This window comes from Mastigoproctus giganteus, chromosome 9, assembly GCF_048544385.1.
Source record: "Mastigoproctus giganteus isolate SK-2022 chromosome 9, ASM4854438v1, whole genome shotgun sequence".
NCBI lineage: Eukaryota > Metazoa > Arthropoda > Arachnida > Uropygi > Thelyphonidae > Mastigoproctus > Mastigoproctus giganteus.
In genome coordinates, this window is record NC_143583.1 from 166,577,176 (window position 1) to 166,603,530 (window position 26,355).

The window sequence follows — 26,355 nt, forward strand, 5'->3', positions numbered from 1 at the left end:
GTCTAATCTTCTGAATGCTTCCTCAAGGGCAGCAGTAAACAGCTTCAGAGATATTGTGTCTGCTTGTCGAACTCCTTTCTCGTTTTTAAATTTGCTACTGTCTTTGTCTAGTCTAATAAAGGAGGTAGTGTTCTCATATATTTTCTTCAAAATTGCCTTATGCTGTATGGAGTATATTGCCTCCCCCTCTTTAAGAGGGGGAGTGAATGCTCCTGGGGACTGAGAGCTATTTGTTTCGTTGTCATGCTGTCATATGCTAGAGGGTTTGGTCTTTTCCTCTTCACACTGACCAGGCGTCTTGAAGAGAACCACTCTACATGTTCGTTGCCATCTAAGTAACGTAACAGGGCTTACCCTCATGCATGAATGGATTTTAGGGAGGCAGGCAGGCCAACTGGACTTCTCCTAAATTTCTGTAATAGAAAGATATTGGATCCATCAGTGTTTTAGACTAAGTGTCTGATAACACACAGAATACCTGTTCCCCTCTAAGTCCTTAGAGAACACAGCACAAAAAAATTGCAACTAACACGATACACACAAGCGAGATACAGGGTAAAATGTTTACGAAGTTCAGATGTAGGAATGAAGAGATTCTGAACATTTACAGAGTTTTATTTTACCGTACTGAAATTATGTTTTTCTTCTTCATCTTTTAAAGGGAAAGAGAAATTTTTAACAATTAAATTGAAGATTGAGATTTTAAACAGACTTTCAATGGGAGAAAACAGGGTCTTCATTAGCAAGATTTTACAAGGATGGATGTTAACCATAACAGACATTAAAAACAACAAGGAAAAAATTTTAAAGTCATCGAAACTTGATTCAGATGGTGGTGTAAAAAAAAAAAGAAAAGAAAAGAAAAACTATGATAACAGCTAATAATTCATCCCTCGAAGATGCTGTTTGTTGATGTCGTAGTTTGGTTCTGGGAGCATCAGCAACTAAACTAAGGCTATATTGCACTGTGTATACTGTGGTCTATTTTCTGTTTGCCTGGGCAGAAAACCCCGGGTTTCAGGGAGAAAAAACCATGCTACTCTCGCCTGAGACCGACTAATTCAGCCATATTGTGAAAAAGGCCCATAAAAATTCCTCCCATCATTGACGGGTCTCAAACTCGGGTCTTTTACACCCAGGGTGGGGAGGACGGCGATTCTTCCAACTGTGCTACCCATGAGGGCTAAGTACAAGCAACAAACTGAATACTGTCCAACTCAACTACTCTTGCTGAAAAGAGTGAGAGATCTGGCAGCAAAGAAAATGGTGCAGCAAAAAATAAAAAATAAGTAATTACTTTCATTAAAGGCCTACATATATGTGTTATTGTGACTGAAAGTTCCATTTGTTTTGTTACTTATGGATAAAAATACAAAGTACAACTTAATCTTTTTATGTTCTAAACTTACAAAACCTTTTTTTTTTTTTTTAGTCTCCAGAACTGTATTTTTGATAAGTTCAAAAATCTGAACAAATCGGAAGTCCAAACTACCCTCAGTCCCAATTAATTCGGATTATTGACGTTCTACTGTATTAACTTTTATATGGTTTGGACACATCCAGTTAACTTAAGAATTAAGAAAACATCAGTAATATTTGGCCAGTCATCTAAAATTGCTTTTTGGATTCATTATATCTTGAAAAGCTCTTTAACGTTACTTATTAAATTTGGAAAGTTCACCATGAAGTGATGCAGTTAGCGGAACTTGACAGTTTTGGCATTGAGGAAGGTCCTCACCTCTGAGTAGATAGGAATGAGTTACATGTGTACGACTGATTTGCAATTAAACAAGGGTCACTTCTTCAAGTCTGCTGGATTGGAAAACAGTATGCTATGGTCCAAGTGTTTGTTTAATTAGACTAAGTTTGTTGTTATTCTAATCATGCCAGTGTTGCTCTATATTGCTTTGGTGGATTAAGGACTTGTAATCTGTATATAGTAGTGAAAGGCATAGTTAGAAGTGACAGCCAGAGACGGACTGGTCATAAGACTTACCAGGGAAACCCCGGTGGGCCAGAAGCCGGTGTGATTTTGGCCATAAACACTAGTATGAGGCCCCTACAAGTTTTCCCCCTGTAAGAATTTTTGACCAAGTATGCCTATGACAGCTTCTCTTGCTTCTTTTTCTTCTCTTTAGTTTACATTTATTCCTGTGTGGACTGGGTTTTAGCAGAATCTGATATTTTGATTTCTTGGCAATAGCTTTGATATTGAATATTGGACCTGTTATAGAACTGGGTGTGCTGTGGTATCAGCATTCTGCAAGGCAATAAGAAAACTACACGAGTCAGTGAAAATTGTACTGTTTTGTTAGCTATGTTTACATTCAATTTGGTTTATGGCCAATAAAATGGTTTGTAATTTGGCATACCTTTGTGAGTTTTTGGATGAAGATGTGATCTTCAAAGTGAATCACAGGTCCTACACAAGTCTATTTTTTTACTCATCAGTATATATGAAAGTGTGCATATTCAACTTTATATGCTGCATGTAGCTGCTGGCAGTTTTTTCTTGATAGAGTTTTTTTTAACCCCAGGGCTGAAAACACATGTCATATATGAGTTGAACATACTCCATGGTTGAATATCTGTGCAGTCATAGTATCTATGTTGTCATAATTAAGTTCCAGGCTTAACAGTAAATCTTTCAGATGGATGCTGTCAAGTCATTTCATTCAAGGATGGATGTAGTTAAGTTCAGAAAGCTCCAAATGCTATATGGAGTACACTTGGTGTATGGAGTTTAACCATCTCAGTGCTCTTGGTTTTGCCGAGTTTTAAACAGCTGTTCCATAATCTAGCTTGGAATAAATTATTGTTTGATAGAGTTTAAGTTTATTTCAATCTGCTCCCCAAGTTGTTGTGGAAAGGACTTTGAGTATGTTTAATTTCTTGAGCCCATGAAAGTTCGAGTTGTTTAATGTGTTCGTGGAATGTTAGTTTCTTATCTAAGAGAAGCCTAAGACTTTTACGCTTGGTACTACCAGAATCATATGCCCATCAAGTTTCAGTTCAGGATCAGGGTGTAGGTTTCGTTTTCTACAGAGGTGTACTCATGCAGTTTTTCATGTGGAAATGCAGAAGCCATTTGTTTGTCCCCATTTGCTTATTTTGTTTATTGTTCCTTGTAGCTGCTATTCTTTATTTCACATATTCTTAAAGCGATAGGAAATACTGAAATCATTAACATATAAAGCAGTGTCAGCATTTCTTGGTATATGTTCAGTTATGGTATTTATTTTTATAGCAAAAAGGGTAGTGCTAAACACAGACCCCTGAGGCAAGCCTTCTTCTTGGGTGAAAACTTTTGAAAAGGTAGTCTACCCTTTCAAACTTGAAATGCCCTGTGTTGTAAGAAATTTTGGATATATTTAGGGAGATGTCCATGTAATAGAAGGAGATATAAGTTATGAAGAATTCCACAATGCCATGCCATATTGTAAGCTTTTTCTATATCAAAACAGATCATCGCACAATGTTCTTTTTTGGATGAAGGCAATCTATACACAGTTTTCTAATTTTATAAGTAAGTCTAGTGTTAAGCAGTTTTTTCCTGAAACCATGCTGTGTTACATTGAGAAGGTTATTGCTGTTCAAAAACCATGTTAAACAAGCATTGATAATTTTTTCCATAACTTTTCCTAAGCAACTTGTGAAAGCTATTGGACAGTGGTTGTGTAGGTCAGAATGATACTTTCCTGGTTTTGAGACAGCTAGAATTATTGCATGATGCCAACTATCTGGAAACTGGTTTTTAAGTAAAATTTTGTTATACAATTCTAGTACAGTCAGTTCTGCTATAATGCGGTACATGTTCCTAAAAATCTCCATGTTATGGTATTTTGTGCTTTAAAAACAACAGGGCTAATGTGAAAAATAGGGATAGGGGCAGAACACTCAAAAAAATGTTCGGTCTGGTAAGTAAAACACTAAAAAAAAGTTAGAAACCCAATAAAATTGCTAACATGGGTTTAAACATCTTAAATTTCTGATAAATAAATAAATATTACAGTAAATATAGCACTTTACCTTGACAAGATATGAGGTTTGCTTGATTGATATTTCTGTTCACTGACATTTTCTTTTTTTATTGGATTGTAAAATTTAAAACAGTAAAAAAGATAAGCAATCAGTGACAATGAACACGGGACAGAAAAATTGCACAAGTGAGACAAGTTTATGAAGCTTAAAAAATAGGAATGAAGAGAACATTCTGAAAATTTGTTTTTTATATAATTGAAAATTTCATGGAAGGGGAAACACATTTCACCATAATAACATAAAAATCCACTAAATTCCAGCTATCAGTATTATTGCAAATGCAGTAAGATCAAGTTTACTACCCATTTATAATTAGAGTGCACTCACAGAAAAGCCTGATAAACTGGGAACTGCAAATTGTTTTATGGTAGTGACCTCCAGAAATGTGCTCCTCTACTCACGCTATCCCACCTCATGAATTTCTGTTTGAACAGAAAAATGTGAGCTCCTGAAAATGTGAGTCAGCCTACAATATCACCTATTATCTTGCGAATACAGTAAATGACAACAGTGTGTCTCCCACCAATAATACAACTACAATAAATGGGAAATATAACTCTCACACATTTTTGACATTTTTAAAGCTTCGTAAACTTGTATGTATTGCTGTGCAGGTCGCTACGTTCAGCTTGGTGCCGAGTTTTGCATTCACCTGGTGTTACTCACAGACGAAATCATGCATGAGCAAACACGAAAATGCATGTTATATCAGAACTGACTGTAATGCCATTTGGGACTGGTCATCAAGTTGCTTTAGCATCATATAATGAATTTGGCCTTGTCCTACAGCACTTTGCTTTGTCTGTGATAGAGGACATTTCAATTAATGGAATGTTAAAGGAAGGCTATCTGTTCATCATTTCTTTTGGAAAATTTTGTATTTCTATTCTTGCTTTGTATATTTTAAAAGTGGAAGTAAATGAGGTGGTTGCTGATGTTTTCGCAGGGGTTTTACCCAGTGTATTGGATATTTTTGAAGGCTCTGCAGTGACTTGTCTATTCCAATTTAGGATGAGAGATGGATTAATCTGATGTCTTCCATTCATTTTGCTGATTTTATTCCAGCCAGTTTGAGATGGTGTGATACTTGTTAATGTAGATGCAAATTTTATCCAGGATGCTTTCCTGCTGGCTCTTCTAATATCTGGCTCTTGCTCTTGCCTTTTTGAACAATATGAGGTTCTCAGTAATTGGATATCTTTGAAAAGTATTCCAGGTTTTATTTCTCTCTCATTTAGCTTGTAAACATTCTTCATTACGCCAAGATTTTGGATGCATTGAGAAATGTGGCACATTTTTGGAATAGTCTGCTTAGCAGCTTGGATTAGTTTATTTGTTACATATTGTACTGCTGCATCTAACAATTTTTGCAATAGATTTATGCATTTATTGCAAAAATGGAGATACCTTTACTGGGATCCCACTAAATATCATTTGAAGCAGTCTTTCTGCATGTTTTCTGTCTCGACTAGAGTGTTGCCTGATTTCAGTCACTTGACATTTTTTGGTGTTCCAGCCTTCTGAATGGCAGATGGTGACAGTTTTCCTAATGACTGTTCTGTCATAGAATGAAGGACTATAATGGTAGGTGCATGAAGTGATGTCATGTTCTTCTTTTGTCTTTTAGTTACAATAGTCTTGTTATACTAATTTTTTCGACTCAAAGGCGTCAAATCTGTTGTGATGTTTGGATCATTCATGTTTGTTCCTTTTAGCCCTGGAAGTGAGAGCTTTTCCTTCTGTGTTTCTGGCCCTGCCGCAGGAAGGCAGGATTGGTGACTAAGCGGAAGTATATTAGTATGATTAGTGCATAAATAAAAGAAAGGTGTCTTTCCTTCCTTAGGAACTTTTTGTGCTGTATTTTCAGGCATATATGTACCAGTTATACCTATATATATATATATATATATGTACATAGTAGAGAATTTTCTTCTAACTCTAGAAATATATGGCACTCTGGACCCCACTGACTGGAAATCCTATCCATAGTTCTAGTTTGAGAAACCTTGCATTACACAAACAGCTTCAACTTCCCAAATAGTCACTACCAATTTCTTAAATGCTGATTTCCAGGTTATTCTCCAGTGAAGCACAGATAACTTCAATCCTTCTAAAACTCAGTCCTGTTTTATATCTCACAAAAAAAAGGCTTCATCTGCTCCTATGCTTATCTTTGACAGCACTCAGATTTCTAAACAAGATCACATATTTTTATTAGGGATAATAGAGTTATGTGATCTCCCTTTAAAAACAACATTTTGTAATTCAAAAGTATATCACCAAGGGTGTCAAGACTAATACGCAAGATTTCTAAGAGGTACAAGCTAAAGATTATAATGATTTATGCACCAGCATCGAGCCATGATGATGAAGAGGTTGAAAAAATGTACACCGAAATTGAGTCTTCTAGATGAGCAGAAAACCCACTACACTATTATTATGGGAGATTTCAATGCTAAGATTCGAAAAAGGCAAAACAGCACAGAAAGAGGAACTATATGAAATTTTGGAATTGGTGAAAGAAATAAGAGGTGAAAGACTTGTGGAATTTGCAGAATCTCAAAGACTGTCAGTAATGAACACTTTTTTCAAGAAAAGGGTGAACAGAAAGTGGACATAGAAGAGTCCAAATGGATTAACAACTAATGAAATCGACTTCATCCTCACTAACAGAAGATATATTGTGAATGATGTTACCGTCCTGAATAAGGTAAATGTTGGAAGTGATCACAGAATGGTAAGATGTACACTTGATATAGATGTAGGAAAGGAAAAAACTGACTCGAGTAAATAATACAAAGGTCTTTGAGATAACAGAGGAGGAGAAAAAGCAGTATGTACTGGAACTTAAGAACAAATTTGAGCTTCTGCAGACTGCTGAGGACCAAGATATCGATGAGGAATACTACAACTTTCTGAAAGTGATAAAGCCCAAGAAACCTATAGGGAAAAAGAAATCCAAAGAAGAAAAAATTAGTCAAGAAGCACTTGTCATGATGAACTGAAGACGACAAATGAAGAGCAAGAAAAACACTGACAGGGAGAAAATTGAGTATACTGAGTTATGCAAAGCCATTAGAAAGAGACTCAGAGAGGACATAAGAAGATTTAACACAAGAAAAGTAGAACAAACATTAAGGGAAAACAAAGGATTTAAATCAGCAGCCATGAGCAGTAATACAGAAAGACAAATGATATTGAAACTGAAGGATAGCGATGGTGTATTTATAAACAGCAGAGAAGGCATAATTCAAATAGCAGAAGACTATTATAGAGAATTATACAAGGAGCAAGGGAATGATGCCAGCAGTGGGGAATATAGATTGCAAAGTAGCAACACATACGACATACCCGATATTCTTCCTGATGAGGTAGAACATGCATTGAAGAAAATGAAGAATCAGAAAGCCCCAGGGGAAGATGAAGTTACTGTAGAGTTGTTAAAATTGGTAGAAAGAGACATAACACAAAAACTGGCAAGGCTCTTCACAAAGTGCATTAGGAAAGGTGTGACGCCTAAGCAGTGGAATAATGCAATCGTAGTTTTGCTGCATAAGAAAGGAGATAAATCAGAAATTAGAAATTATAGAAGTTGTTCATCCACATCTACAAGTTGTTCACAAGGGTCATTACTAACAGATTAGAAAGAATACTTGATGAGAATCAACTGAAAGAGCAAGCTGGCTTTAGGACAGGATTCTCAACTATGGATCACCTTCACGTAATATCACAGCTAATGGAGAAAGCAAATGAATATAAAACACCATTATGCCTGGCATTTGTGGATTATGAAAAGGCATTTGACTGCATACAGCATAAGGCAATGTTTCGGGCACTGGAAAGACAAGGCATAGATACCCCATATATTATGATTTTAAAGAAAATATATGAGAGTGCTACCTCCTTTATTAGACTAGACAAAGACAGTAGGAAATTTAAAATCGAGAAAGGAGTTCGACAAGGAGACACAATATCTCCGAAGCTATTTACTGCTGCCCTTGAGGAAGCTTTCAGAAGATTAGACTGGTCGCAGAAAGGAGTCAATGTGAAAATCAAATTTTTAATTGTTTTAAATTGATTTGAATTGTGTTAAAATTGATTATTTAATTATTTATATTTTACTCTAATGTACCGGTAAGTCGTCGATTTTTTCCATTTTAATTTCTGGAGGGTATCATACGGAAGTGTTCTACGTACTATATTGAGGTATACTCCTCTTATTATTTTACTATTATTAAAAAAATATATTTTTTGAAATATTATTTATTAATACTGAAAAAAAGTAACAAACATCCAATTAGGTACGAATTAATGTGACTTTGGTTGCTGAACTTCTTGAGCCAGTTTCTCAACATCACAAAAGTATGCCGTAATTTTCATCTTTAAACATGCTGAGAGACTAGCATTGTTCAGACGATTTCTTGATTAATATAGTTCATGTTCGAAAATATTTTCACGCAGAAATATGTCAAACCAAAAACTGAGAGAAGTAGAAATGCAAATATTTTCAAATTTATATACTTGTCTGGTAAGCTACTCCATGCATCAAACACAATTTGGTCTTGCTTTTTCAATTCAACTATTGCCGTCCATTTGTGTAGAATTGCAAGGGCAACCTTTTGCTTTCCAAATCCTCAATTTCAGTTTTAAGGTATTTTAGTCTTGCTCTCCACATGTGCTTGATTTTTAAGTCCTCTAACTCCATCTCAAATTGTGCTTAATGTTGCCTAAAAGTTAAAGAGCTGCAGGTTGCTGACCCCTGCTCTAGACAAACCTCAAATCAGCCCTAGCATTGAATATTGTTCCCACATCTTGGCAGGTGCCCCCCCCAACCTCTCTCTCAGGCATCTAGACTCCCTTCAAAAGAAGGCAGTTAGGTTAATTAATGACCTATTTCTTGCAAAATCTCTCCACCTTCTGCCTCACAGACATTCCTTTTCTACTGCATGCCTTTTCTATAGGTACTTCCATAGGCACTGCTCTTTGGAATTGACTTCTATAATTAACCCCCCCCCCTTCCAAACCACTATGAACATGTGCAACATCTAGTCAACATTGATTTACTATCCAACTTTTCTTCACCGGAAAACAACCTCAATTCACAGATATCTCTTGAAAATTACAGTACTGTATATGTAAATTCAGTTGTAATATCAACAGGTATCTTCTTCACCTTCAACCCACACATGGTACAAGTACTATAGATTGTATTACTTTTCATTTTGGGGTTTTCAAAAAAAACAAAAAAAAAAAAAAAAAACCATGGTTGCAGTAAGAAGGAACCTTTTTCAGCCTGACACAGACTCTTTACTTGGGATAATTATTTTGTTTAGGTTGATATTGTTTTCTGATGTTCTTCTGTATAGGTGGGTTTATTAAAACTTGAAGTACCGATATCTTTTTTCCTGGCATGTAATGCCACATTCTGCTTTTACATTGCTAGATCTATTTTTGTTTCTTCTACTGTTCACACTCCTGACATTGAGCACGATATTCTCCTTGACAGTTCAAGCATTTTAGTTATTGTCCAGTGCATTCAGGTGTGTAATATATGTGTAGTCTCCAGACCCACATCTCATGCAAATATGATGTTACACCTCTGCACATTGTTTGTGTGATGACATTTTTTGGCGGCGCTTCTGTAGCCAGTTGGGCAGGAGCAGCAGTGTGTAGCACACACTTCTTGATTAGACTGGGGTTCGAGCCCGTGCCCACCAAATACAGAGGATGTGGAAAGGTCAGGGAATGACAACTGCATATCCCCGGAGCAATATGGCCTTAGTTGCTAATGCCTTTGGCTCCAAAAAAGCCAAATAACAAACAAACAACAAACATTTTTGGCAATTAAAACAGCAACTATTAGGGATCTAGAGCTGGAGAGAATGGTTCAGATATCCTTAACAGATTTCAAAGTTTGGTGTGCTGAATGTAAAAATTACAGTCCTTTTTTTGGGGTAAGCATTCCATCTCGCAGTTATTAAACTATATGAATATTAAATTTCAGTATAACATCAGTACATATACTTTCTGAAAATAAGGATGGCTACCACTGGAACTAAGTGAAAGTTAAAATTCCATTGAATTTTAACTTTCACTTTAAAACTGAAATTCATCACCTTCACATCGTTCACAAACTCCAGGTGTCTTTCACCTTAAAAAAAGTCATGCAGCTTTCTTATTCCAGGAAACTATGACTGGACAATATTCTGTAGGTGAAATTATTTAAAGAAAGAGATCAGATCAGGAGTGTTGTAAAATGCAAGAGCCAATTTCGCAACTTGAACTGGCACACTAAAAGCAGTATAAATGGGCTTTCCAAATTACTTCACCATTCACAGAAAATTGTGAAAAGACTGCTTAAGACAAACCAAATAATGTAACTTTAAGTTTTCAAAATGACTTAAGTCAAAAGTGAATCTGGCAGATGATGTATTGTTTAGTCATGAGATGTGTTTCTATTTGAACAGATTGGGGCTCACATTTGGGCTTGGCACACCCAGGGTCATGTGCTGAGTATCATCATTCTTCTCTTTCTTGGCAATTCCTCTATTTTTTTGGCTGGTGCAACATAAGCCTCAAGCTTCCTTATAATATAATAAGGAAGGCTACCTTATATTATAATAATATATTATATTATTATAATATAATAATAATATAAACTAGCAGAAGCCTGTTAATATTTAATAAAGCTGATGAGTATCAACATGATATATTTATTATTCTGCACCTGTGGACTGGCACAGAATAATAAATATATCATGTTGATAATCATCAGCCTACTAATCCAAAAGGTAATGGTGTGGTACAAGCATCCCTAGAACAAATAGTAAATATCAAATGACATCAGAAATCATTATATGATGCATTGGAACCACATTTGGTGAAATATAGCCAGAAATATATAACTTGGTTTCAGATAGTATAAATCAGAGCTGTAACACTCAATACATTCTACGTTGCTATTAATATTTGTAAAATAATAAGAGGAGTTTACCTCAATATAGTATGTAGAACACTTCGTTTAGATAGTATGAATCAGAGCTGTAATACTCAATATGTTCTACATTGATATTAATATTTGTAAAATAATAAGAGGTTTTATTATTTGGTTTTATGATACGTGGGCTCTCACTTTGATCATTAGGTACATAACTGGTTGGATGAAGTTCTTTTTGAATGGATATAATGGACCCATCAAATACATACCAAGGTCCTTGGCTTCACATCTCTTAGAATTTTTTTTATAGGGTCACATTAAGTATCTTGCGTTTGGGGGCTACTCACATACCATGATTTCTACTTATAGTTATTTGTTAATCATGCTCATTGGATCTAATTTGATATAATCATATTGTAAAAGTTGAATTCTATAATGAATTATACAATTCTATAATTCATTATAGAATTAAAGTTTTTTTTTTCTTCTTACTAGACAAGACCCATAAATATGGAGGTAAATGAATGTCGTGACATATTTTTCTCTTCACCAAAAAATAACTTCTCAGTAAAATCAGTGCTAGTTGAATAGTTCAAGATAGATCTGTAGATTAATTCTATCATATATGCAGATAAAAAAAGTACATTTATATATAATGCATTCTAAATGTCAATATCAAACTCTTAAACAGTTATTTCTGAACTATTTTGTATTTATTTATATTAACCACATATATTCTATAATGGGATGAAAAGTAATTTAAGGCCTTTTTTTCTTTCCTCTTCTAATATAGTGAAGATAAGAAAAGATAATTATGGATCACCAGTTCGTGGACGATCGCCTGCCCGAGGTCAGGAAAAGGGTTCACCATGGCGTATAAGCCCTGCCATTTCAGGTCGTAGCCGTAGCATTAGCCCTGATTACCACACAGTGTGCCTTGACCGCCGATCACGGAGTCCTAGTCCCCATCCAACTCCCACACGGAATGAGTATTATGGCACCACCCATTTGCAGCAAAGGTCCCGAAGTCCAAGTCCTTCCTCTGTACACAGTTTGCCCATACAGCAACATCGGCCTGGTGGTAGACGACTTCCTCCTACTCCTAACAAGCCTTCCACCTTACAACTAGATGTGCATTCGATGGAGGGTATTAACTTTCCCAGTGTATCTCATTCACCTACAGTGCCACAGCCAAACAAGTCCCCTGGTAGTATAAATTTCCCCAGAGTTAATGCCTCTCCAACCCGTATTCCCACATTACAAATGCCACCTCAGTGGCGAGAAAGGACGTCTCCTAGTGCAACCACCACCACCACCACCACTACCACCACCAGCAGCAGCACCACCACTGTCACCACCATCGCAACAACAACAACGCTCGGGCCAAACAGCCGGCCAAGTGGTCCCACAGTGACAGTTACGGTTACAGACTCTCACCCTGCAGAGGTATATCATCAAACTAACATCACAACTACAATACCCCGGCAGGAGCCTCTAAGTTTTGAAGCTGCTGCTGCCATTGGCCGGGGTGCCCGCCAGCTGCCTTCAACGCTGCCCAATGGCTATAAACCTGGACAGCGGGAACGTGAAAGATTACGAGAACGACTTGAAAAGGATCCACAGATTATTAGGGTAAGGACAGGTCACACGGGACCACGATGTAGTGAATCAGACGAAGATGATTGGTGCTAGCCAGTCAAATTTTCTGTGTTCTTTCAGTGCCATTAGGGTTATAGTGGTTAGGATAAATTTTGAAAGTTTATTCTTCCACTAATACCCTTCCTTGGACAAATTGCCCATAATGGGCACACATCACTAGCCTTCATTGTAAATATCTCAGAAATTTAAACTTCAAATTGTGATGCTCTCTTTGTTTTCATCTTCAGGCAAAGTTTTCACTGCAGTATTTAACAGATGCTTCATATTTCATCTCATTTTTTTTCACATCTCTAAGGTGCTTCTACCTGTCGTTCACATTACTGCTGTGATAGTTGGTTTATCAGTACACAGGCTCAGAAGCGCCATATTCCGTTTAGTGATCCTCATTTATAATCTGTCAAAATGAATTTAGAAATTCACACTTAAATACTTTAAGAGGACATATTAAATACATTAAGAGGTAAATTACTTTTTATCTTTGTCATGATTTAAGCGTGATTTAGATGATCAATCTGGCTATCTTTGCCAATGACAGTTTTTAAGTATTTTGAAAAACTTAGATTTCTATTGTACAGATTAACAGAAAAGAAGAAAGAAGCTTCCTATTGTTCTATTTGTATTAAAGATTCGACTATAGCATATAAGATGATTGTATTTTCCACCTGTGTGATTAAATCAACGCATAAAAATATTAGTTGAGAAACTAATGGCCTCATTGTTTTTTTGTTGATTTAAGCACAAAGATATATGAGATTATATATAAATATATATATATATATATATAAATATATATTTTTTTCTTTTTGCTATATTTCAGATTTTACCTTTACAGATTTTGTTCCCTAGCCTCTCTCTAATGACCATCTCTTGATTATATGAAAAATAAAAGCCTGGTTTTTCAGAATAGCTGGTGTATTTTTCTGTTAATTAACCATAACAAATACAAATAATAATAAAATAAAAAGAGGTGTATATATATATATATATACACACACACACACACTTTCATTTTTACAAAATACTGAATGAATTGCAACATTATATATCTTTCTTTTTTTAATACTTTCTTTGTGCAATTAGCTTATTATAAATCAAATGGTTGCAATAATGCACACAAAAGAAAAAAAAAAAATATATATATATATATATATATATATATATATAATAGCAGCCACAAAAATTGCTTACCTCCTTTCTAATGACAGTCACTTCATTATATAAAAAATAGAAGCCTAGTTTATGTGAATAGCTATTATATTTTTTCTCTTAATTAATCCCCTCCTCAACACAGGCACCTGTACATGGTGAGGTGACCTCCCAGTGATGCTGCTGGTCCTCCAGATTAGCATCACCAGGATCCAAAACCCACAGCCTAGGTTCCAGGATCAATCAGCTAATGGGTTCACCTACAAGGGTCAGCTCTGCCAATGCCATGCCCCTACCCTCATGGTCAGAGGGACAGGATTCAGACTGGCAGTGGTGCAGGTATGGTGTCTGGGTGTCCCTGGCATCCCACTCCCAAGCACTTGCCAGGTAGCAGGCATCCCATTTGGGCTCTGTGGTGGGTGGGAAGCCCAGGCATTGAACCACAACTAAAAAAACTGAATCCTGATAAAGTTATTCTTCATGTGTCCCAACATGGTCCCTAGTCTGAAAATAAAAATGAAGATCCTGACAATATCAATGCAGCAAAGAAACCCAGAACTGAAGTGCCCTCAGGTCCCATACCAAGATTCTTAATCGTGCACTCTAACACAGAGAAACCTATTGGGAAAATGTTGTCCTTTTTCATATGGAAGGGTAAGCAGGTTCCGTGAAATTAGTTAAAAGACTTCGTTGTGAGAATCTCTTAATTGAAACCAAAAATGACAGGCACTCTGAGCAGCTACAAGCAATATCATTACTGTGACACTGCATAGAACATTAAATTCATCGAGGTGTCATCTCAGAGTGAGACAAAGAAATAGCTGCTAAAAAGAATTTCTGCAACTAGGGGTGGGAAATTAGTGCCAACCAGAAATATCATCCTTAAATTCAATTCTCCAACATCTCTGAACTCAATGAAAGCCGGGTAGATAAATTGCAATATAACGCCATACATCCCAAGCCCAATATGATGCTTTGAACGCCAGAAATATGGGCATTTGCAGATGACCTGCCGAGGAGCGACTTCCTGTGCTCATTGTGGCGCAAAAGACCACAAAAGCAAAGCCCGTACAACCATCAAACTTAATTGTGTGAACTGCCAAGATGAGCACCCTGCATACTGAAGGGCAGCCAGTGTGTGTGTGGGGGGGGGATCAAATACAGCAACACAAAGCAGAACTAGATATTCCTTATCAGTATAAGGTATATTCGTGTCGGATGGCACCTGGGATTTCTCCCATCTCCGCGTGTGTTTCGCTGTTTCGAGGACAGTACACTGTCAAACCAGAGACTTGAAAGTGTGTGGGCCATGTCTGTGCAGTGTGATATGTTGTGCCCATTGTTTGTCCGGCTTATTGGCCGCCAGGCCCCTAGTGGGGCCCGACGTTGCCCATACCTTGCCACGTGGAGACTAGCTGGGTGTATCCAGTATCACAACAAATTGCTCTGGCAGATCCTGCCACCTAGTTTCCTGGGATTTCAGTGGCTAGAACGTAAAAAAAATAAATAAAATAAAAAATAAAAAAAATTTATGCGTTTAACATTAGTGCTTAATGGGATTGCTGTTAGGAAATCTCTGGTTGAGGTTAAAGAGATGTGTTAAAGGCCTAATAGATCGAGCAAAATTTTGATGTTATTAAATTTAGACGGGTGAGGCTATACACTAGATGAAAGATAATACTTTAGTTGTCTTAGAGATTTACATGAAACCGGTAGAATTTAGACATTGATTAGAATTTGGCGGCATTGTTAAGGGGTGTACTCGGTCGGTTTAGTGAGAGAAGGGGGGACTGAAGACTGGGGGGAAAACAGATAGAAGAATAGGGACAATAGAGTAGGCATCCCCAAAGAGGTCAGTGGAGACGAGCCCCCATCAGGTGAAGTATGGGGGGCTTTGAATGCCAGAAATATGGGCATTCCTTATTAGTAGTAAGAAAACTGGTAATGCCAATAAATAACAATAAGCACACAGATATGCCCAGAAGGCTGCAAGGACGCAATCTGTTGGAACTCAAACTGATATGACAGTTCCACCAAACAAATCATTTTCTCCCATTGCACACTACTTATTGAACACTCAAAAGTCAGTACAGAACACTCAAAAGCCAGTACAGAACACCCAATCAGCTGTCGCTCCCATATCGGTACCACTTACTGCTCCACCTCTAACTAGACAAAATAATATGGAGAAACCTAAAAAAATCAGATTCCTGCCAACAACAAATGAAAATGTGGAGATAGAGGTGACAGAAACAAATGATGACGATGCGGTCTTGGAACTTCATGTGGACAAAGATATGGAACCGGAAAATGTCTATACTTCCCCAAAAAGGTCAAATCCGAGACTCAGAAAGCAAAGCCTTCAGCACTTCAGAAACCATCTGATAGACCCACAAAGCCTAAATAATGGCCAAATCATACAGTGGAATTGCCACTGATTCCGAAGGAATGTTGATGATGTGAGAGCCCCTTCTCCATAGGCACAATCCAGTGTACCTCTATTTGCAGGAGACATATCTAAAGGCAAATGAAGACCCTACCTTCTATGTACATGGTTGAAGTAAGTAGTCTCCTAGGCACCTCAGATTCCAACTTGGTGATGGCCTCTTCTCCAACGGAGCCTTTCTCTCATGACCATTCTCAACCTCATGTTTATTTGGCATTACAAGAATGCAAAATAGGATGATTTTGAGATTTCTTTTCCATGGTTGGATTACTGTTTAAATCTTCTGATGTCAACGTTTGCTCAGGTCATGTCAGTGACATTATTCTTTTAAGTATGAAATCCTTTATTTCACACTCTGACTTAAAATCTCGTCCTTTATCTAAACCTCTGTTTTCCAATAAATGTGCCATTAATAATGGCTTTACAGTTGTAAAGCCATTATTAATCAGTCTAAACTAGATTTTGAACAGGCTGAGTAGAAAACTTGCTTCTTGTCCAAATGGTAGCCGAGCATTCCGGTCTCTTATCAAAGCTATTGGCCGCACTTTTGTGCATCTCTGTTCCGACCAAATGGTTCTATTGCCACTTCAGCCAAAGACAAAGCTGGCCTGTTAGCATCCTATTTTTATTCCAACTCGTGTATTGATGATCTTGGTAAACAACTTCCCAGCATGTTCCATTCGCTCCTGTGGTCTTCCAAAAACATGTCAGGATTTTTATCAGTCTAACCTAAGAAAGCTTCACGTCCTGAGGGTATTTCACTTTTTATTCTAAAGGCGTTTTTCCTTCTGCTTGGAAATTTGTTCATATCTTCTAAAAAGGGTGACAAATTCCCTCCATCTAATTATCATCCCATTGACTTACTTCTCGCCTTTCTAAAGTAATTGAGAAATCAATTAATCACCAACTTAAAAACTATCTAGAAACCTTCCATTTAATCAATGATTGCCAGTATGGATTTCATCAGTGTCGATCCAATGGTGATATTCTGGTTTTATTACCCATTTATGCACAAATTCATTGAAAAGATTTCATGAAACTCAAGCAGTTGCTCTTGACATTTCAAAGGCTTTTGATTGTGTTTGACATAAATAGTCTTTTAATTAAGCTTCTATCTTATGGAAGTAAGATAGAAGATATTTGTTTTTTGTAATTGGGTATTTAGTTTTCTCTGTGAACACTCACTGTGGATGACTCTCACTCTGCTATTGCAGGTGTTCCCCAAGATACAGTTATTTCCCCCACTCTTTTCCTCTTATATATTAATGGCCTTCTTCCATTGACTGGAAATTCTATCCATAGTTTTGCTGATGTTAGCACGTTACATTCAGCCTTCCAGTTTGAGAAATCTTGCCCTGTACAAAGAGTTTTAACTCCTCGAATATCCACTACCAATTCCTTAAATGCCAATTTTCAGGTTATTCTTTAGTGAGCAGTAGTGTATTCGGGCCGGAAAGACGTACTGGTACTTTTTTCTAAATGTCATAATAGAAAATCATTAAATTTATACACCTGTTACATATAATATTATGAAACAATGGCAAAATCAAAGGGGAGGGAGAAATAATATCTATTTTATCCATTGCTACTAAAAATATATACAGGTAGTTCCCGACTTTACGAGTTAATTCATTCCTAGCGCACGCTCGTAAAGCGGGAATTTATTTCCCATAGACATAAGGTTAAAAATAGGAGTTACGTTCTCAAAAATGAAATTAGTTTATGTTTAAACAATGATTGATTTATCCAAAGAAATAAAAACGTAGCCTGTAAAAATCAAGCAAATTATAATAATAAAGAAATTAGTTATTACTTACAAATGTTAAAGAATGTTTATTTTTCATCGACTAAATGCACACTCATTGATCACTCATTATTGGCTCGGCACTCGGTTTGTTGCACAAGCAGTTGTCTTCTTCTTGGAAACAAATGCTTCAAGAGGCATTTGTTTCCAAGATAAACTCTTTTCTTTATAAATTTCAATAGCATGCGTAAGCATTTTTTAATGGAACTAACAGGATTTGCGTGGAGTAACAAGTTTATGAAGCTTAAAAAAAAAAAGGAATGAAGAGAAGGTTCTGAAAATTTATTTATATTTTTTTTATACAATTGAAGATTTCAGTAAAGGGGAAATACATTTCACCATAATAACGTAAAAAACCACACAATTCCGGCTATCGGTATTTTCCCAAATGCAATAACATAGAGTTTACAACCCATTTATAATTGATTGCACTAACAGAAAAGCCCAATAAACTGGAAAGTGAGAATTGTTTTTATTGTTTTATGGTCATGACCTCCAGAAATTTGCTTTAGAAAAAAATCACAAAGCCATTCAAAATTAGTTCTTATAACAGAACATATTATGACGATGAAAGTATAGTGGATTTTAATGATTTGAATTGGTAACTAATACAATTTACACTATAAAAACGGCCTTTTAGAGAGTTATATAGTGAAAATTTCAACTTCCGAGGTCGTGGAATGAATTACTAAAAAACAATGTGTTATTGGATTCACATTACGATATTTTCGTGATACGATGGTATCTCTGGAACGGATTAATATCGTAAAGTGGGGTACACTATATTGTATAGCTATGGGCATGGTTTTAAAAGCAATATTTATGAATGTTTAACATTCATTTTTTGCAATTAATGTTCATTTTTTCAATTTTGTTGATACTTGATACTTGAAAAAAAAAACTCGTAAACCCGGGAACTCATAAAATGGGAACTGCCTGTAGTAATCTTTAAAATTAATGGATTTCTTTAAAAATTTATTTAAAAACAAAAATATAAAATTCGCAATGAAACTTGAACGTTTCTTACTAAAGTACAATGTGTTAGATAAAGAGATTCAACGAATGAGATATATTGTGATGCGTGCAAGTGCTGCATTTTGATTTGCCATGAGCTGAACACTAGAACTGGTTCTATGAACCATGAGTCTGAAGTCTGATTCAGTTACTGTACAGTCGATGTGGCGTGATCATATAGTCTTCAGGAGAACGACGTATAGGATTTTTTTTTTTTGTCATTCATATATGTATTATATATATAATATGTACATGCGAGTTAATGACCGATCTTTACTATTTAGATTAATTAATTTATTTATTACTGTTACTTCTAAGATAAAAATTAATTTTTACGGGATTAAATATATAAATTTAAATTTATGTAATTTCAGTATTTAAAAATTAAAAGAAGAAATTTTCATTAAATACAAAATGAGTGAAAAATGCAAGCAAACAACATTAAATAGATTTCTTGATAAAAAAGCTGAAAACCGTGCAAGAAAATGTACAAACATGTGGAAATTATAACGACATGACCTCTTCTTTTCCATCAAGATCTAAAGGTGAGAGAAACTGACACGGAATTAAAATTTAATTGGCCCCATGTTTTAAATGCTGATATGTGAAGTGAGAAGAAAAATGCATATCCTTGGCTTACATGCAACACCAGAAAATTAGGATGTTTGAGTTGTGCTACTGAAAAAAACTTAGGGCCTTCTAAAACGCAGGGAGTTAGCATTTCAAAGAAATAGAGTTTGGTAATGGTATCATCTTATGGCAGAGATAGAAGTGCACAATTGACATCTTTGTGTAGAAAATTTATGAACATTCAAAAAGTACTTCACATAAACAGGTTGAAAAATCTTGCAAGCTGCAAATGAACATTTAGAAGTGGCAATTGATCAAATGAATGACTCTGAAATTTCTAGCACCTGTAAGGTTTTTAGAACTGCATATTATATTGTGAAACATGATCAACAATATTCTGACCATTTTGAGTTGTTACAACTTCAAGAATTGAATGGCACTGTTATTGCTCATGGTTTGCGTTCAAGATTCTACTAATATAATAGAGCATGTCACAAGGCAAATGAAATTAAAATTGTGGACATATGTGGAAACTTAACAATTCTCATTGATGAGTCTACCATTCTAAGCAAGAAATCTACTCTGATTATTTATTTAAAATGCGAAACCAATAAAATGAAAGATCCACATTACTTATTTCTTGATTTAATTGAATTGCCAGATCAAACAGCTTTCACAATAGCAGTGTCTCTTAAAATCTCTTGAAAAATACGGATTTGATGACAATTATTTAAAACACTATTTAATTTCTTTTACGAGTGATGGAGCAAGTGTTATGTTGGGCAGAAAATCTGGAGTTGGAAATAAATGATTAGAAAAATATCCAAATTTGATCATATGGTATTGTTTAAGTTATCAGTTATTGTTTGAGTTATCAGTTGGAGATGCAATATCAGAAGTTCATGGAATTAACCATTTTCAAATATTTATGGACAAGCTGCACACTTTGTACAGTCAATCTCCAAAAAACCAGAGAGAAATAGAAGCTTGTGCTACCAGCATTGGTGAAGAAATTAAAAGGATTGGATGGGTATTTAATGTAAGGTGGGTGGCCAGCTCCTTTAGGACCATATCAGCAGTTTGGCAAAATTTTGCATCTTTATGCCATCATTTTGAAAATGCCAGTAAAGATAACAACCAAAACAAAACAAAACTGAACAATCCATGTTCAACGGGTTATATAAACGAATTTCATCGAAACAGTTTGTTCTAAATTTAGTCCTTATGTACGATGTATTGTTTGAGCTGTTGATTCTTTGAGAGTCATAGCAAAAAAGACATACAACAATAGTATATGCAGACAAATTGATTTGTCATACAATTCGTTATTTGGAATTTTTAAAAGATCCTCAAAAAGGAAAAAAAGTTGTTAGAAGCCTTAGATGCTATTGAAAAAATGTAATGATTTTCAGTAACATTAACAAACAATAACAAAGTAATATTAATTCATAGAAATAATTTCTATAATTTCTAAACAGTATTATTAATAATATGAAGCATAGGCTGAGAGTTAGTACAGATTCTACTGAATTTACTAAAGGAATTTCAACTTCAGACTTTATAAAAGAGTTGCAAATTCTTGAACCAAGCGAATGGCCATCTGAAATTGATCATAGATTTGGAGAAAATGAAATAGAATCTCTCTGTAAAATGTTTGAATGTCTACAGGGATTATTTAGCTAAAGGTGGTCATAGCGTGCCCACAGATTTGGAACATTTAAAAACTTATTCCAAAATTATAGCTTGCAGTTCATCTGAATGCGTGCCTTCAGCAATATGAATTTAACATTAACTGAGAAAAGATCCCATATTCTTGTCGAACATGTGGCATGTTTGTTGTTTATTAAACTACACGGTCCACAATTAGAATTATGGAATCTATATTTTTATGTCCGAACTTGGTTGCAGTCTCATCAACAAAAAGGGCAGTCACACAAGAATACGTAATCGATCCTGTATGGGAATTTCTATGATTCTTCTCTAAAAGATTGTGGAGAGTATGTGGGGGGGAGGGGGGTCAGTCATAACCCCTACCAAAAGATTTAATAATTTTTTTTAAACTTGGGAATTAATGATATTTTATTTTCAATTTTAGTTTCAAATTTCTCACTACACCAGAATAATAATGGTTATGAGAAATTACAGGGAAAGAGAGTGGGAATAGTGAATTAGCATTAGTAGAGGCATATGATGCAAGAAAGCAAGCTCATGCAGCATCAGCCAAAGCTCAACCTTAAATTTATTTAGGCTATTAGCTTCCACAACAAAAGATGGAAGCCTGTTCCACCAATCAACTACTCGCTGGCTAAAGGCAAATTTCCGCACATCAATTCAATGATATATAGGAATTTTGCTAGCAGGGACAGGGAGTTGTCATTACAAAAAAGAAGAAAGTAAATAATATATACCTTTTAAATAATTTGGATGTAAAAAATGTTTTCTCTAAAAAAAATTATAGAAACTGCACAGTCAAATTCAAATTGTAATAAAACTAAAATTGAAAGATATTATAATCTACATTTTTGATTATTATTATTATTAGCTATATGGTGCAAGGAAGCCTGAGGTTTATGCTGCACTAGCCAAAAAAAATTCCCGAGTTACCTGAGAGAGAGATTGTTATTGTTATTTTTGGCGCAAGGGCTACTCAGGCAATATTGCGCCTATCAGTGATGTAGAAGGTACTCATGATGACTGTTTTGCAAACAGTAAACAATCATAAGTTTATCCGTTTGAGAAAGGAGAAAAATTCTGTGGGGTTGGCATCGTTACCTATGATATGACAGAACTTCAAAGATTCTTTAAATTAGGAAGAAAACTAATGAGAGTTGCCGGGTATGCAAGTACAAGGTGCATTCAACAAGAATGTGCTTCATTGTGAGTTGAGAATTGCAGTGTGTATGCTGTGTGTGAGGAGAAATAGGTGAGTAATGTGACTGTGACCAATTCTTGCTCTGGCTAGGATTACTTCCTTTCTGTTTTCCCAGAAGTTAGAGGCCCATAACTGTGGATCTGGTTTTATTTGAAAGAGATTATTATCTGTTTTAGTTTGCCATATAAGTGTCCATTGCTCCTTACATATTCTTCGTATATTAGATTTGTAGTCAAAATATGGAACGAGAGAACATGAAGAATCAAAATTACATGGATGTTTGGTGGCATAGTCTGCACATTCATTTCCAGATATCCCAGTGTGTCCTGGGATCCGGCAAAAGATGACTATTAGCTGGCGTTCTTGAATATGTATCAACATACTTCTTATAGTTTTTATTAAAGGATTCGTTTGTGAGGAGGCATTTAGTAAGGCTATAAGCGTACCTGCTAGTCCATATATATTATACTCTTTTTTGATGGACAGATGGAGAATATTTTCTAGGGCAAGCTTGACGGCGAATAACTCAGCTGTATAACTGCTGCATTCGGTGGGAAGTGATGCAGAGATAGTGTTAAAAGAGAAAACTGCTGCAGCGCCTACTAAAAAGAGGATAATTCTCTGTGTGAGCAGTATGGAGTTGTTGTATATTGATATTTGCAAGGGAATGTTTACCACAATTTAGGAAGTAATTGTCGCAGGATGGTTTAATATAGGACCATGGGACTTTTTCAAAGTGTACGACTAAAAAGAGGATAATTCTCTGTGTGAGCAGTATGGAGTTGTTGTATATTGATATTTGCAAGGGAATGTTTACCACAATTTAGGAAGTAATTGTCGCAGGATGGTTTAATATAGGACCATGGGACTTTTTCAAAGTGTACGTTCCAAATTTCTGATAGTGCCTGTAATCTGATACCAGTAGGCTGAACTGCGCTGGGTTTATTTCTATAGAACATTTTAAACTATGGATCACTAAGTATATGCCAAATGGGATGGATAGGCATGCTTCGATTTTAGCTGCATAATTCAGAAGTAACACCTTTCTTCTGAGACAGAGTGGAACTTCATGGGCTCCAATATAAAGGCTTTGCATTGGCAATGTTCTATATGTGCCTGTAGCAATCCTGAGGGCAGAATGTTGAACAGGAGCAAGGCATGTTAGCACACTCTCCCTGGCAGAGTCATACACTGGGGCACCATAATCAAGATGAGAACTAATTAGAGTTCTATACAATTAAAACAGGGTATAGCGGTCTGTACCCCATGTTGTCGAAGAAAGAACTCTGAGTATATTCATTTTTTTCTGGCAAGTAGTCTGCAAATATTTTACATGTTCTAAGAAATTAAGCTTACTATCAAAATCAGACGAGGAGGCAAATACTTTTCATTCTTGATATAGGATGATTCGTTAAGTGTAGCTCTGGGTCAGGATGCATCTTTCATTTGTTACAAAAATGAATGACACTAGATTTCTGATGTGATAGTTGGTACCCATTCTGCATCATCCATAGCTCAATATTGTTAAGTGAGATTTGTAGTTGCCAATTGACGAAGTTCATATTCTGTGAACTGCAGGAAACAGTCAGGTCATCGGCATAGAGATATGAGTTTACAGGGTTGGGTATACATTTGGTTATATTATTTATTCTTATCGCAAATAATGTAGAACTGAGCCTTGTGGGACTCTTCCTCTTGTATATAGATTTGCGAGAAGACTTACCGATAGCAGATTTGAAAAATTCTATACTGAAGGAAGTTTTGTATGAAATATGGTAAGTGGCCTCTCAGGTCAAGGGAATGAAGATATTTCAAGATGCCAAAATGCCAAGTGGTGTCAAAAGCCTTTTCTATGTTAAGGCATACCATAACGAGATGCTTGTTTCGGATAACCGCATTCCTGATGTTCGTTTCAGCTTTGACCATGAGATCCAGGGATGATCAATTTTTTCTGAAACCAAATTGATTATCAGAGATTAGATATTTGGAGTCAAAATACTATATCAGTAGGTGGTGTATCATTTTTTCCAGGGTTTTACTCAAGCGGCTGGTAAGAGAAATAGGTATATAGTTGTGAGGGATAGAGTGACCTTTCCCTGGTTTGGGAATTGCCAGTACATAGGAGTGATGCCAGCATGTGGGGAATGAATGTTCAGTTGTTGTTATTTGGTTTTTAGCCGCATTAGCAACTAAGGCCATATTGCTCCGGAAATATGCGGTGGTCATTCCCTGACCTTTCCATATCCTCTGTATTTGGTGGTGACGGGCTCGAACCCCAGTCTAATCAAGAAGCGTGTGCTACGCACTGCTGCTCCTTCCCACCTGGCTATGGAGGCACCTGAATGTTCAATGAAACTGAACATTCAGGTGCCTCCTGAATTCAGCAGCAAGGATAATTATTTGTTATCTAAGTGTTTAAGCATTACATAATACACTCCATCCGGACCAGCAGTACTGTTCTTTGAGGTACATATAGCTTCTTTAAGTTCAAGCATAGTAAGTGACCGATGTATGATAGACAAGATTTGGTTTTGAAATTCAATCAAGATTTTTCAGCTGAAACTTTAATCTTCTGAAATGACTGGTTGTATGCGGTCGAGGCAGACAATTGTGAGAATACAGACCCTAGGGCATTTTCAATTTCTGCAGGAGTACACAGCTCCTGTCCATTCCAGTTGAACATTGAGGAGGATAGAGGAGGAAATTTGCCATTTAGTTGTTTTATTTTTCTCCATATTATTCTACAATCTGAATTTTTATTAACTGAATTTGCAAATCGGAATCAGGAGTCTTTTTGCTTTCTTCCTGATATGGCGAGCCTTAGCTCTGAGTTTCTTATAATTTATAAGATTTTTGGTAGTTGGATGTTTGCGGAATATATTCCAGGCTCTGTTTTTTTCTTTTATGGCACTCTTACAATCCTCATTCCACCAATAATTTATGGATTTACAGGAGCTTGACTGTGACTGTAGGATGGCAATAGATGCAGCTGCTAGGATTTGTTTAGTAATATGGTTGGTAACTATGTCAATTGGATGAGATTCAATGATCTGATTATCAAAGGATACATGATAAGCATACTTTGCCCAATCAGCCTTGGAAAATTTCCATTTCATGTGGTTGTCTGAAGTTACAGAGTATGAAGTTTGAATTTTGCAGATTAGTGGATAGTGGTCACTGTTGAGTGGATCATCAAGTGGATCATCCTGTTGGGAGATGGATGTAAGTTGGTGAACCAATATTTAGGATGGTTAAATTCTGCCTGTCAATGAGCATTTCAATAAGTTGTCCTCGTCCATTTGCATTGGGAGAGCCTCACAATGGATGGTGTCCGTTGAAGTCGCCCAATAAACAGAAAGGGGTTGGCAACTGCAGAATTAAATCAAGTTCATGAATAGTACAAGTCTGACTGGGTGGCAGATAAATAGAAATGAGTGTTATAGTGACTTCAATTGCTATTCATGTAGCAACAGCTTCAATAGAGGTTTGCAAAGAAATACATCTGCAAGGGACTCGTGAATCTATGAGAATAGCAACCCCACTGTGAGCTTTATTTGTAACTGGTCTATCTTCTCTGAAAAGAGTATAATTTTTTTTTGATCGAGAGAGATACCTTAGGAGTTAAATATGTCTCCTGTAAACAGATGCCAACTGGATTAGATGTTTAATTATTTCCTGGATGCCATCAATATTGCTATGAAAGCCTCTGCAATTCCATTGGATACGTTGTTCATTGTTTAGATTTAAATGAAGGAGCTGAGTCTGTCTGTTTTTTAAAAGTCTGTTTGACACGGTCACTTAATTTTCTCTCTTTTTGGGAAAATTGGTCTCGTGTCTAATTCATTCTCTGGATGGATCTCCAGAAT

The 26,355-nt window shown here is 36.0% G+C and overlaps 1 protein-coding gene across 1 annotated transcript in view; it reads left to right on the plus strand.

The window, feature by feature from the left end:
* LOC150080869 (voltage-dependent calcium channel type A subunit alpha-1-like) overlaps window positions 1-13,145 on the plus strand; it is a 1,489,217-nt gene extending 1,476,072 nt beyond the window's left edge. The window contains exon 45 of the mRNA XM_090381686.1: window positions 11,772-13,145. Coding sequence (XP_090237812.1) covers window positions 11,772-12,670 — 899 coding nt within the window. The 3' untranslated portion in view covers window positions 12,671-13,145. The remainder of the gene's footprint in view (window positions 1-11,771) is intronic.
* Window positions 13,146-26,355: the final 13,210 nt, after the last annotated feature.